This window comes from Peromyscus leucopus, chromosome X (assembly GCF_004664715.2).
Source record: "Peromyscus leucopus breed LL Stock chromosome X, UCI_PerLeu_2.1, whole genome shotgun sequence".
NCBI lineage: Eukaryota > Metazoa > Chordata > Mammalia > Rodentia > Cricetidae > Peromyscus > Peromyscus leucopus.
In genome coordinates, this window is record NC_051083.1 from 26,100,434 (window position 1) to 26,115,103 (window position 14,670).

Sequence of the window (14,670 nt, forward strand, 5' to 3'; positions counted from 1 at the left end):
TCCAGAAAGAATGCAGTGAATGGAAGGGAAGGGGGAATTGTTTGCTCCCTCCTGAGAGACTGAGCACTTTGCAAATGAAAGGGTAGTCAGATCCCCACATGTGAAACTAGCCTGCCAGGTGTTATGCAAGTGTTTTAGAGAACTGACATTCTGCTTCTTCAGTATGACTTCCACTCAGCTGCTTTTCCACCAAGAACAAAGATGCATTCCAAAATCGAAGTGTAATGGACACACTCCACTGACCTTTTAATTCTTCGATTTGTTGGCAATTCTTGAGTCTGATTATGGTAAAATGTGCTTTCCTCTGCAGCAAAAATAGGCTTTTCTCTAGTAAATGTAGAAAAGCCCATACAACTCTTCTTTGTCAGGAGTTTCATAAAGCGAGTCATTATATAAATGGAGGCAGTAGACAGAGATATCAGAAGACCATCCATGTTATTCTTGTGGAATAAATCTTGCAATTAGTAGATAAATGATAGTATTACTTCAAAATGTGTAACATTTTATTCAGAGATCATGAAAACTAAGTTTTATTTGTTTTATAGGCATATGGGAAAGAAATGAAGAGGAAAAAAAGCAATAATTTAATGACCTGGCTATAAGTTACAGAGTGAAATCAAGTACAAAATTCAAAACCCTGACCTTCTATTTCATCAGCGATTTTGGAAACACGGGCAAGTGCTTTTATTCATCCTGCGAGTTGACCTACTGACTAGGAAGCAGCCAATGGCCAAGGCAGCAATGCCACTTTGGCTTAGAAATTGATGGGAGCCGTCTCACAAGCGTAAGTAAATTCACATTATTTTCTTATTCCCCAACACATGTGTGAACTGATATGTTAAAGTATAAGGGGCTGAATGTCTAGATAAGTTGGTAGTGCTTGCCTACTGTGCACAAAGCCCTGGGATTGTTTCCAGGCATTATACAAACCAGATGTGGTGGTGCATGCCTGTAATGGAGGTGGAGATGGTAGGATCAAAAGTTCATGGACATCCTCAGCTATATAATGAGTTTAAGGTCAAGCTGGGCTACCTGAAACCCTATCTCAAAAATTAAAGAGGGGCCATAGTTCAGTTACTGGTACCCACTTCTAGTGGTTCCCAGCCACCTGTAACCCCTGACCCTAGTGATCCTACTCATTCAACCTTCACATACACAACACACCCATACATAATTAAAAATAATAAAAATAAATCTTTTAAAAATATGTACTTATGTATTCATGTGTGTGTGTGCCTGAGTGTATGTATGTGGACCATTTCCATGCTCGTCATGTAGCAGGTGGAGAGTCATAACATGATTGGCTGTGATGGATCAAGCCATTCTGCGTTCCTGAAGAGATTTGGAAAGTAATTATTAGTGGGCTATAAGCGGATGATTTGGTTACAGAGTAAAACAGAGATTTTCTGGGAATGTTGAGGACTAGGGAGGAAGAGAGACAGGAGAAATGGAGTGGGCCAGTGAGAGGAAGAGAGGATAGAATTGATTCAGGGTGACAGTGACTAGTCCCATTACCAGAACTGTTGCACCAAAATGAGCAAGCAAAAGTAACAGGGTGCTACAGAGCATCAAAGGAAGGGAAGAGGAGAAAATAGGGGACTAATGTAAAGAATTGTATCTGGCCCAGGTGAAAGGGATGAAGGTCCCTTTTAGCCATTTTCTCCACTGCATCTAAAGGCCTTTTTCTAATGTATGGGGGACAAATGGAGCTGTTGTGGGGTGAGAGCTACTGGGAGAGCTTGCATGGCGCAATTTGTTTGGGGGTAGAGTGAAGTTCTGTAAGTAAAACATTTAAAACACAGAGTAAAAACCTAAGTAGGAGGATAATAAGTAGGAAAGAACGAACAAGGGGAAGAGGCAAAGTGGGAGGGAACCAGACGGCATTTTTTTGCTCAGTGTTTGTGCTTTTAGGTGCCATTTCAAACCCGCTAGGATTTGTTGGCATGGAAGCAGCATTGTCTGAGTAGGGCACAAGTACCATCCTTAGCAGCAGTCAGAACTAGTCCTTTTAAACTTTGGAGTACTGCAGTGGTCAAGGAGTTGAGCTGGTCCTGAAGGATGTTAGCCTGATGTGAGCTCATGAGACAGAGATGCTAACTGATACAAAGAAAGTTTCAGCCCAGCTGTTTTAGTTCTGAGTCCCAAAAGAGTATCTAGAGTGGCAAGAATAGCGATGAGTTGGATGGTCCATGACCTACCCACTAGTCCCGTGAACTGCTTTTAGGGACTTTAGGCACCAATCTTTAATGTAACGTCTTCATGGCTGACAAAAAGGCAACAAAGAGAGCAGCAAGTAGAGTGCCCCAGAAAAGGTTCTAGCTAAGGGGCCATGACAAAACTTAACAGTTGGCAAAGATCCAGAACATAAGTCAGGAGGTAATAATTATACCGTTGTGGGGAACATTAAGAGACAAAGTTCTATGAGGAAAACTTTTACATCAAAAGTGACATCAGTCAATATAACATATGGTTAAATGTAATTGTACAGTTGGCTGGAGCATGTACCAGAGCTCTAAAGAAGGATAAGGTAACTGTAATTAGCTGTTTGTTTACATCCTATTTTTCAGAAGGACCAAGCAGCTTGAAGCTCTGTAAAAGAAGCCAGCCAGTTAAAGAAAATATTAAAGAATGAATCTGAACAGAAAGCATCTAAGTGATATTCCTTGCTTCCACATATGATGAACTTCATATATTTTAGTATATGTGCTGCCGAAGCAAGCACGAACTTCATATATTTGTTTCAAATACTAACAATGTCATCTCAAGTAAAATGCAACTTTTCATTAGAAACAATTTGATAAGGTAAAATTTTAAAAATTGACATCTTACATGATCATTTCTAGTATTTGAAAACATGACAATACATATTGTTCTTTCTTTTTTTTTATTTTTTGATACAGGGTTTCTCTGTGTAGCTTTGCGCCTTTCCTGGATCTCGCTCTGTAGACCAGGCTGGCCTTGAACTCACAAAGATCCGCCTGCCTCTGCCTCCCAAGTGCTGGGATTAAAGGCATGCACCACCACTGCCCGGCTACATATTTTTCTTAACATCAAATTGTTATACCTACATTCCAAGAGATAATTTAATTCTAAGTTGTATTTCTGAAAAATAAATGATTATCAATTTTCAATTAAAAAGAAATACATTCCCAGAGACATTGGCTCCTTTGCAAATGATTCATTTTACAAAGTTGACACTGAACAACCAGAAGATTTTTTTAATTAACCCTATTAACAGAAGCTTTTAAAAATCTCTACATTTGCATTCCATACGCTCGACTAACAACTGAAGGATGAAAGCAGTCAGTCATGTCAAATCTGTAATAAAAAACTTACATGAAACATAGACTAAATTGACAAAGAGAGCTAAGACCAGCTCTTTACTCCTGCCAATGGACAAGTTTCTAGGTCACTATATACCAACAGCAATAATATCATTTTATTTTAAAATAGATTGGTTATTTAGAGGCATAATTTATAAAGTGGGATAACCAAATAAGTGAGTTTTAATGAATAATGGCTTTTGGATTTCCTTAGAAAACATCTACAAGCATCACTGTCAAAGCTTGTATACTCCTTGTAGGCTTCAAGGCAAGAGTGCAGGCATAGCCCTGGACCACTGTATCTGGGTAGAGACCAGATTATATTCTCAAAGCATCATAGGTGAGCCTGGGTTGGAGGAAATACCCTTCATCTAAGTCACCTCCTCATGAAGAATCTAGGTCTTGGGGTATCACTTAATAGAATCATTTGTTAACTCTACAGATACAAAACCAACTGTCAAAGATACTGCTTGGATATTCTGAATAACTTTTCAAAGCTCTAAATTTGATGATAGAGTATCTAGCATCCTTCTTTGATGAGGGAACATGGGTAGTTAAGGTATACACCCTGAAATTAGCTTCTGCTAAGAGGAAGAACTGAATGTCAAGGTAAAGAGCATGACCAATTGAACTATTGTGCAGGCCCCATACCTGTTGGGTTGCAAGCTTATGTACAAGATTCTTCTGTTCCCAGTATCCTCATAAATCAGTTTGGAAGGCATTGACAGCAGAGTAATCGCTATTTGTCTCTCTGTTGTTTGAGACAAGTAGGATGTGGTTACAGACTCTAAGATCCTTCATTGGGCAAGAGAATCCATCTCCCTGTTATGTGAGACATGAGGAGTGATTCATCTTTTCTGTAGGTAAGGAGTTTTTTGTTTTTTTTTTCTTTTCTGGTTTGGCCTACATGGCTGGAGCTGGTCTGGCTAACACAATCAGAGGCAGTAGAAGCAGACTTCTGGTCGGTCTTATTTCCCATGCATACTTATCCTGTAATGAGACTAACATGCAAGCAACTTACACTGGTGGGATGGTGCTCCACCCAGTGGATCTTGTGCTGCATCCAAGGGAGCCATTTGAGCCTGGGGGTTTCCTGTCATGCAAATGTACTGTAAATTTAACCTATTTACTCAAGCAATCTTTATATACCTGATTTTGAATATTATTTTACATTAAACAAACTTTTTTTCTTTGGTTTTCTGAGATAGGGTTTCTCTGTATAACAGTCCTGGCTATCCTGGAAGTCGCTTTGTAGACTAGGCTGGTCTTGAACACACTGAGATCCACCTGCTTCTGCCTCCCAAGTATTAGGATTAAAGGCGTGCACCACCACTGCCCCGCACATTAAGCAAACTTTAAGTTTACTTTAAATTTGTTTAGACTTACTTGTTTCAGGCTTGACTTTGGCAACATTTACAGAATATTATATGATGGGAAATAAGAATTAGTATAACTAGCATGACTGACCATTAACTTGTATATCTTAATTATCTTGAACAGCTTACAATTAGTAAACAATTTTATGAGATTAAGATTTTATAATTTTATTCCTGTTAAGTATGGGCCTTAAAATTTATGATTCTTGAATTTAAAAATACTTCAGTATTAAACTTTAAACCATCAATATAGTCCACAGAGAGACTGTCCATTTTCAGTGTACCTTTACAAAATGCCACATTTTATATGACTCAGTTTATCCAGATAGCTAAAGCTGAACAGATAGCAAAAATATCATAGAATTTTGTATGATACAGTTTTAAAACAAACCATCTTAGAAGCCTGGTCTTCATCTTAGTCTCAAAAAGTGAATACAATGAAAAGTAGAGGGATACTATGTGATCACCTTGACTAAGATCATAGTAAAGTCATGTGACATGCTTCCATCCTGATGAGGTCACGAGTCAAGATAGTGGCAAGCCACATGGGTGTTATTTACTCCAAGGTGTGCCTAGGTCATCAGCCAAAATGGCGGCAAACCACAAGTTACTCCAAGGTCAACCCATTAGGCATACACTCTTTTCCTAAACAAGAGTTGAATTCAAGTTACATACAAGCATGCAATAGCAAATTAAGATTACCTATGTATAGGTTATTTTTAACTATCAACCCTTTCTGTTAGAAGTTTTAAGCTAACTTCTTGTAACAGATTTTATACTTCTATTAAATCACACTCAATAAACTTATAAATTCTACAACACGGGAAGTTAACATTGAACAAAAGCTTTAAAGATAGTAAACAAAATCAAGAAAAAAAGGAGGTAGGATTTACAGAGTTAAACACCATGCTAGATGTAAGCTATATGGGAAATAGTTTAATTTTTAGTTGTTCTCAAGCTCAAAGTATCTTTTCCTGTTTTATTCGCCTTCTCCCTATCACCAAGTCAGGTGGCCAGTCTGACCCAGGACATAGACTTAAGTAGAAACTTTTAAACAAACATATTTGGGTCTGGAGCAGATGGGCCAAATTCTAACTCCAGAGCCAACCTTCACAGTAGAATAGAACAGCACGAAAGAAGTTTTTCAATATGATCTGTACTCAAAAGACATTTGAATCTCTTTAAGATCTAGATGTCCATAACCAGTTTGTGTGTGTGTGTGCAGGTGGGAGCAGACCACCAGAAATGCTCTTACTATTTAGCTACAGAAGATACAAGCAGAATTTTTCAGGCCCAGGAGGCAAGAAGCACAGATAGGACAAAAGCACTATGTGAAAGAGTTCTATGTTATCTCAGGTAGGAACAGATACAAGTGTGGAGGCCCAGCAGAAACAGGCAGGAATTCTGTCTGGGGGTGTTTGCAGGCCAGAACCTTGAGAAAGATTGAAGTTAGCTGAGAGTTTTATGGGGAAAGAGGCTTTGGACTATGTTTCTATTATGCCCAGATCACGAGGAACCCCAAAAGACCACCACGGAGACTGAATCCCGCATGTAAAAGCAAAGAGCCTTTATTTTTAAGCTCCAGGGCTTGGTCTGTCTGTTCCATACAGCAGTGAGAGCAGAGATCCCTGAACTCAGGTGGGATGGGTTTGTATCATAGCAGAGGTTGGGGTGAAGGGATTTCCAGGGTTCAGGACCCTGATTGGCTGACATCTGTCTAGAGGTATCTATAAAATAAAAATAGGTGTGTGCTAGACTCAGAGACATCTGACCACCTTATCTAATGGTTGGAATGTTTGGGATGTTAGTTACTTCCCCATCCCTGGGTGGATCCCTGGGTGGTGTCAGCTTATGGCTTTTCTTGGATCTGGGTGTTGCTTGCCAGTAAGCCTGTCACAGAAGCTGTGTCTGGGCCCCTAAGCCTGTCATGGTGATTGTGTGGTCAAGCTTTTTGGGAGCACCTCCATATTTCCATTTGTGAGACCAAAATGAGCCATCTTAGAAATAAGACCAAAATGCTTTCACCCTAAAATTAAGGCCTAAGATTTCTCCTTTTGAGAACAGGCCAGAAGTTACTGAGACCAGTCAGTTCAGATTCCAGAAACCAGGAAGTGTAAAAGTACAGAGTCACAAGGTAGTCAGGAGGTAATGGCTGCCGGACTATGGAATGTCCTCTCCCTGGCCCCCTAGGCAACTGCTTGACCATAGAATGTCCCAACCCTAGTTTCCATAGTGACTGTGTAATCACCAGATGCCCCCATCTGGGGGCAGCCAATGAAAAATGGTGGTGGGCAACTACTTCCTTAGAAGGAAAACTGAATTGTGATTTCTGGAATTCCTAGACACAAGCCAACCAGAATTGTACCCGTACTAGCACCCCCTAAATGATGTAACCTTGTGACTTTTCCCTTTAAAAACTGAGCTTGCAGACAGGTGGGTACTTCCTCCAGCCTCCACTGCGTTGGATGTATTGGACGAAGTCCCTGCCTAGGCTTGTATTGCATTTGGATATCCACGATTAAACCTTGCTTTTGCATTCCGGCATGCTCGTCTTTGGTGGTCTCTCTGGGGGTCACAATCTGGGCACAACACATTCTGTCTTAGGGAATTATTTAAATTAGTCTACATATTAAAAGGTCAAAAGTTCTGAATTTGGGCCAGCAGTAGCCATTTCAATTATGGAGATCCAGTGAATCCCAGACCTAAGATCACAGGGCAAGTAGAAGGTTCGCAGAGTTTTGGGCTATGGGCCAGTGGAGAACTCCAGGAATTCTTGGCCAATCTTAGCCAGTGGAAAGCTCTTGGAATCTTTGATGGAGAAAGTGTCTCAGAGAAATTGGAATGGATGAGGGACAAAGGCAAAAAACAGAGGTCAATATCCAGTTGCTTAGAGCATCCTCTTGAAATGATCATATGCACCCAGGAAGTGATGGGGCACCCCCAACTGTTACAATTCCAGGGTTAAGCTATCACAGGGCCAGTGGAAGGTTCTCAGAGCCTTTGGTTGATCAAGTGGGTTTTGCAGCCAGTTGAAGGTCTCCAGTGCCTTTGACCAAGTGGGTCTTAAAGAAGAAAGTTCCAGTGAGCTCCCAGACCTAACTAGGGGGCTTCTCAGTTAGGTTCAATGGATTGCCTTGTCCCTTTGTTTTACTGTATTGCATGTGTGTTCTGGTCAAATGCAGTGTGGCCTCCCACCTATGTCAGACTGTTTCAGGAGGAGACAGTAAGGTAAGAGAGAAAGGGTAAAGACAGAGTCAAAACAAAAGGCTGCTTACAAAAATGGGTGGCCCTGCCAGGACCTCAGGTCTTAGAGTAAAAGCTTGGAGCTGCCTACTAGTGGTGGGTTCTAGATGCCTTCCCATGATTTGGCACTATTATGTTAGATTATTTAAGGCAGTTGTAAAGAGACAGAAGGCAGAAAGAGAGACTTGGTTTTGCCTTAGGTGGGAGCATGTCTATTTACTGTGAAAGGGCATCTTTCTCACCCATGTGTGAGTATGGCCAAAATATCTACAGAATAAGATAGGCTATGGTACCTTACAGGGGTAGACATGACTTCTGTAGTCTGCAAGGGAAGCTGAGAAGTATAATCTTTCATCAGGAAACTATTAGCATCTTCTTGAGAGAAAAAAATCTCAGATATTCTAGGCTGGCCTCAAACTTTCTATGTAGCTGAGGATGACTTTGGACTTATTCTTTTCAAAGATTAGTTAATTAGGTATTGAGACTGTAACTAAGTGGCAGTTAGGCAGAGTGTTTGCCTAGCATGCAGAAAGCCCTGGTTCCATTCCTAACACTGCATAAAGTGTGGTGGTGCATGCCTGTTTTCTGTTCACAATAGTAGTTAGTTTTTAAAAGTTAAAAAGCAGTGCTAGAGGGGAAGCAGGGCATGATGATGTGAGCCTGTGACCCACCTAGGAGATGTAGGCAGGAGGATCAGGAGTTCAAAGTCATCCCCAGCTACATAGTTCAAGGCAAGCCTGGGATACAGGAAAACCTATCTCAAAAAAATTAAGTTATGTATTAATTGTGTGTGCTGGTACTGATAGGGACATAAGCGTTCCCTTTTGCTGGTTCTCAGCTTCATTAATAAAAGAATTTAGAAGTGGACTTCAAAGGAATTCCTATAACAATTTTATTAGAGTTTGAAAGAAAATCAACAAAGAATGCAAGCTGTCAATCTCAGTAACTCAGAATAGGAGATGGATCTTCCCTCTCCTTAGCATGTTTCAGGGTGAATCAGATTTCCTGGGGGTGCTGGGTGGGTAGGCAAAGTGGTTTACAGATCTAGCTGGATTAACTCAAAAGAAAAAGAAAAAGACAATGATATGCAATGTTTTGGGTAGTTTAGAATGTCAAGTCTCCACCTAAGGCTAGAAGTAGAGCCAGGATTCCATTCATTTTACCTGGAGAAAGTAGATTTGTCTTAATAGACTCTAACAAAGTACCTCCATTTTTCAGATGATGGTTTAAATTCTATGGCTGAACAAAGCTGATGTTTACCTTTCTAGTGTTACCAGTGAAATGTGAGGGGGGATGCAAAGCCTCAATGACCTCTAAAGCTACAGTAATATTGGCACCCATGCCACAGTCTGAGGACAACTTTCCCGAGTTGTTTTTTTGCCTTCCACTTGATGGGGGGGGGTCTCTCTTGTTCCTTCTGCAGCTCAACATATTCCAGGTGTATAAACTGATGACATGAGCACTCCATGGTGTGGTTAAGGGGGAAGTTTTTATTGTAGACATGAAAGAAAGAACTACTAGAGGCATCTGGAAGAGTCCAGAGCCAAGAGAGAAAGTAGTTGACTGAGCATGACTGGATCTAGCCTGGAGAGAAGCAGGAGGAGACTAAAGAGATAAAGAGAGGGACATAGAGAGAGGGAGCACAGAGGATAACAGAAGGAGGAGGAAAAGAGAGGGAAAGAGAGAGAGAGAGAGAGAGAGAGAGAGAGAGAGAGAGAGAGAGAGAGAGAGAGAGAGGAGCACTGAAAATAGCAGTGAAAATGAGTAGCTGGGGTGTATGGAAGCCTGTGAACTAGGGAAGTTTAGTGTAGAGGATGATGTAAGAAAAACTAGGATGCTAGCATGGATTTTGGAACATGTAACAGGTACTTGTGATACTGAGGGATGGAGACCAACATATGCTTTGTTATGCTAGTAGGCACAACAGATATCCATTTGTCCCCTCTGCTTTTTGGAATTTGGAAAAATGGAGGTTCCTTTGGACCGGACACTAGGCTAATGTTTATCCCAAAGAAGGGAGGAGAAAGACCATTGACCCATATCATCATGGCCAAATTAATTAAAGCAAGCTTTTTTTTAAAAAAAAAAATTCACATACATGGGCTGCTTCCTCCTAAGGCAGAGTTCCAGAGATCAGCATTGGATGTAAGGAAGACAAGGCTTTTATAGCTCAGGGGCAGGGGTTTTCCAAATGGGGAATTTGGAGGACAAAATAGGTGGGGTTACAGAAGTAGAATATAAGCATAACTAGTTAGTCATAATGACCTCCTGAAACAAAGACACAGTTGCAAGGTAGGCATAACAAAGTAGTCATAATCATGAAATGGTTGTCAGTCATAGATGGTCATATAAACTTTTGGAACAAACATAGGGTTTCAAGATGGTTATACACAACTTTTTGAAACAAAGACGTGACTGCCATTCGTGGAACAGGTAGTAAAGAACAATTTATGGTTAAGGTTACAGGTGGGGTACATCCCAATCCTTGAGAAACAGGTTTAATCACAAACAAGAATGAGCCCAGTTTGTCTCTACTATGAGATGGCCCTTAAGCCTGAGACTGAGGCAGGCTGGTTCTTCATTATCTCATCCACAATCTTCTGGCTGGTCTTTCTATCTCTGCCTTCCATCTTACCATACAAGAACTAGGATTACAGATGTGATCCATCACATCTGGCTTTTTATGTGAGTTCCAAGGATTGAATTCAGATCATCAGGCTTGTATGATAAGTACTTTTACCCATTGAGGCATTACCCTTTCACCCAACCTTGAACTTCCTCCTGCCTCCAACTCACAAGTACTGGAATTTCAGGTAAGTATCCCCACAACCTCTTTTCTGACTTTATTATAGAACCCAGGAGTTCCTTCATGCCAAACAAGCACCAACTGAACCACATCTCATCTCCAGCACAATCAGTTGTTTAAAAGCTAATTAACCTCTTGCTAGCATAATGCGGTTTGGCTATTTTCTTTCTCCTCACTTCTTGGAATGTCAGCTTTTCCCAGGTTTTAGCTTAGGGATGTAAAACTTTCCTGTCAGTGACTGCATTTGAAGTTGGTCTCTTGAGACCTCTTATGGCAGCTCAGTTCAAATCAATGGACTCCCATGTATTTTATTTAATAAACTTCAGGTGAGAAAACACTGAGAACAATACATTTAAATGGTAGCATGAGAAACTAGGAGAAGATGCCCAAGTTCTTTATGTAGCGTTCTAGAAATTTACAACCTCTAGAGATCCAGGGTAGATGTTTTATGAGCAGTAGTAGTGACCTTTCAGATACTTGTTTACATACTAGCTCAGAAAGAAAAGAGAGATAGTGAGTTATGGGTATAGGCCAGCTGTCAAGTGTTTGCTGAGCATGCACAAAGCCCTGGCTTCTTCTATTGCTAGCTTTGTAAATAAGCAAAGAAAGAAAACAACAACAGCAACAAAATGATACAAACAGGATGTCCTTGTTTACCTGCAATTATATGTCTTTATAAATTGTATGCTTATATTACTTAGTTAATATATTACAAGATCTGATAAAAGGTTGCTTTTATGGGGACAGGTTGGGAAAAAGGTTTGAAACAAGCCAATAAATTTCAAGCTTTGTAAAACTGTGTAAAGTGAAGAAATGAAATTACCTTATTTTTTTTAATATCACTTAGAAGTATTTTAGTGGTTTATTTCCATAGGCTTGATGTTTAGTTTTTAAAATATATTTCAAATTGTGGTGACTTCATACTACCATTAGCCAAGTTCTAAGGGAGAAATACATTTTTGTGGTTAAATCAGTGGTTGGCAGTAATGGATATTAAACCATTTTACCATCTTAATTTTTTTTGTATATGCGTCTGGTTTCTCCTTCATGTGTTTCCAACTGTAAACCACAGTGATCTTTTAGTGGATTATAGTATTAATAATTAATGTTTTAAATATAAAGTGAAAGATCAAATGTTATAGTATATTCCTAGTGAGTATTGCTTGAAGAGCTCTTATTTCAGTTACAGGCCTTTATCTCGGTATATATTTACATATTAAATTATATCATGAGATGTGAGGAACACTGGAAAGAGCTAGGTGTGATGGCACATACCTGTAAGGCTAACACGCAGGAGACAGAGGCAAGACGATCTTTGTAAGTTTGAGGTCAATCTGGTCTACAGAGTGAGTTCCAGGCCAAGGTCCTGTCTCAAAATAAAAATCACAATTACCACTACTACAAAATCCTTTTGAAATTAGAAAGTAGGTCCTTTTTTTATTGCCCTTTTCATCAGAACCTCTAGTTGTTGATGCTAGGAGGAGAAATGTGTTATTTTCTTTGTGCTTGACATTGATTAGCATTACTTTCAGTCCTTGGTTTCTTTTTTCTTTCTTTTTTCTTTTTTTCTTTTGGTTTTTCTAGACAGGGTTTCTCCGTGTAGCTTTGCACCTTTCCTGGATCTTGCTCTGTAGACCAGGCCAGCCTCGAACTCACAAAGATCCTCATGGCTCTGCCTCCTGAGTGCTGGGATTAAAGGCGTGCACCACCACCGCCCAGCGAGTCCTTGGTTTCTTTATACAGAGCTGCTGTGCATATATATGTGTGTGCACATGCTTACATGGTTTGTGTTATATGGAGGATGGAGACCAGAGGGGCCTATTACTTTCTTGTGTATCTTTTGGGGTATGCTTGACTTTACTGTGAGGTCTGGAGACCCCAACTCAGGTTGTCACGCTTTTACTGATTGAGCTCTCTCCACAGCCTTCACAGAGCTTTTTAAACCATATGACTTTTGTATGGGGTTCACTTAATTACACCTAGAAAATGCAATCTGGAAACTCATTCACCGAGACACATACCTATGACAGAACGAAAATTTTATAATGCTTCCTCCTCATAGTTGCCATAACACATCTGTTCATGATCTTTAGATATCCTAACAAAGCATTCAGTTGTACTCTTTCTATGACCTCACTATGAAAGCTGAATTTCTTTCTTTGTTTTCATCTTTCCTTTCAGTGGGTTATCTTGGGCAGGGTCTGTAGAATGTATCTCTTACTTTGAAGACACTCTACCCAACATAACCATCCATGGCAGCTCCATTTGCCAACCTCTATTGCAAAAGGTCTGGCTTTCCTTCTTCCTTGTACCCATCTCCCTCTTCTGAGCTGTTGAGATTGGTGATTTTCTTGATTTGCTGTTTTTCTCTCAATCTCTAATAACATTGTCCTGTAGAGTTAAGGCTATTATGAAACCAAAACAGGCACTGCATTGTTGTTAAGGAGCCACATTGTCGTACATTGTTATTAAGTCTCCATACCTTACAAGGATACATTTCTGTTTTTTAAGCCTAATGTGTCATGCAAACCTTCAACCTAAGCTGAACTTTCGACCTCTTGATATATGCCCACCCCTTTGGCTTCCTAAACTCCTGCACCTGTGATATATGATTGCCCTTTTGCCTTTCAAAAATGTGTCTTCCCAGATACCTTGATGACTGTCCTTCCACATGATGGATTCTTGCACTTATTTACTCCACAGGCAGCCTTGAGCCCTGAGTCCCCCACTCTTCTGTCCAGGTGCTTCTATTACACTTATCTGCCCACAGGCAGCCTTAAACTCAGAGTCTCTAGCTCTTCTGTCCAGGTGCTAACAGCCAATCATGACTTTCCCCCAAAATACACTCCCTTAGAGTCCTTCTCTGATTATGTTTTTCTATGGAATCCCTTCTGTCTGTCTACAGCTCCCAAATATTTACTCCAACACCCTCTTTGGGTTTTTTGGTAAATAAATTGGGAAAAGATAAGAGGTGGTCCAAAGAGAGGTACTAATATGAATTGTCTTTCAGGTGAGAGCTTTTACTGGGGGAATTCTTTTTCTGTGCGCTTTCTTTTTTACATTTATTTAGTGTGCATGCCTGTTTGTATGTGTTTATGCTCCTGGGAGTTGGTTCTCTCCTTCAACTATATTGGGTCTGGTGGCCAAACTCAAGTTTAATGACATGTGCCTTTATCCCCGAATCATCTCACTGGACCTATCAGGGTTGCTATGAACACTTCATACATAATGGTGGGGCTCTGAAACAATAGAGCTCAGTCCCCCCACCAGAAAAAGCAATGTTCCTTCCCTCAAAGGGGAGTCTTGAGGAAAGGGGAGGTCTTATGCTACCACGTTGCAGGTGTGTTTCATAAATCACTCCTACTACAGTTAGCTTGCCTCTGAGTGTTGGGTGGCAGGAGAAACGGTGTGGCCCTTTGTGACTGCAGGGTCATAGCAGTCAGTTTCTTGCAGCAGGTTGGAGAGTAGAAAGGCTGCATGGGATGTTGCCAGATCTGTAAGGCCAGTGCTTCTCAACCTTCCTATTGTTGCAATCTTTAACACAGTTCCTCATGTTGTGGTCTGACCCCCAACGTAAAATTACTATGTTGCTACTTCTTAACTATAATTTTGCTACTGTTATGGATCATAATGTAAATATCTGTGTTTTCCCATGGTCTTAGATGACCCTTGTGAAAGGGTCATTCGATCCCCAAAGGGTTGTGAAACCCACAGGTTGAGAATTGCTGAGAACTATGTTAAGTAGTCCATGTTGCCTGTGATGCAGGAAACACCATGAATTGAATGCTTAAGCTCTTTTGTATAGAGTGTCAGCAATCAGAGAAGAGAGTGGATTAGATTCTAATGACCTGTCTATTATCTTCAGCCTGCTGATATATGGGAAAGAGAAACAAAGGCAGTCAACCATTTGGAAGTTTAGTCT

The 14,670-nt window shown here is 40.4% G+C and overlaps 1 protein-coding gene across 2 annotated transcripts in view; it reads left to right on the forward strand.

Annotated features, from left to right (window-relative positions):
* Positions 1–549: 549 nt before the first annotated feature.
* Positions 550–14,670, forward strand: part of Frmpd4 (FERM and PDZ domain containing 4) — a 937,357-nt gene continuing 923,236 nt past the window's right edge. For both annotated transcript variants that reach the window (XM_037199121.1, XM_037199124.1), the window contains exon 1: positions 550–784. In XM_037199121.1, coding sequence (XP_037055016.1) covers positions 765–784 — 20 coding nt within the window. In that variant the 5' untranslated portion in view covers positions 550–764. The remainder of the gene's footprint in view (positions 785–14,670) is intronic.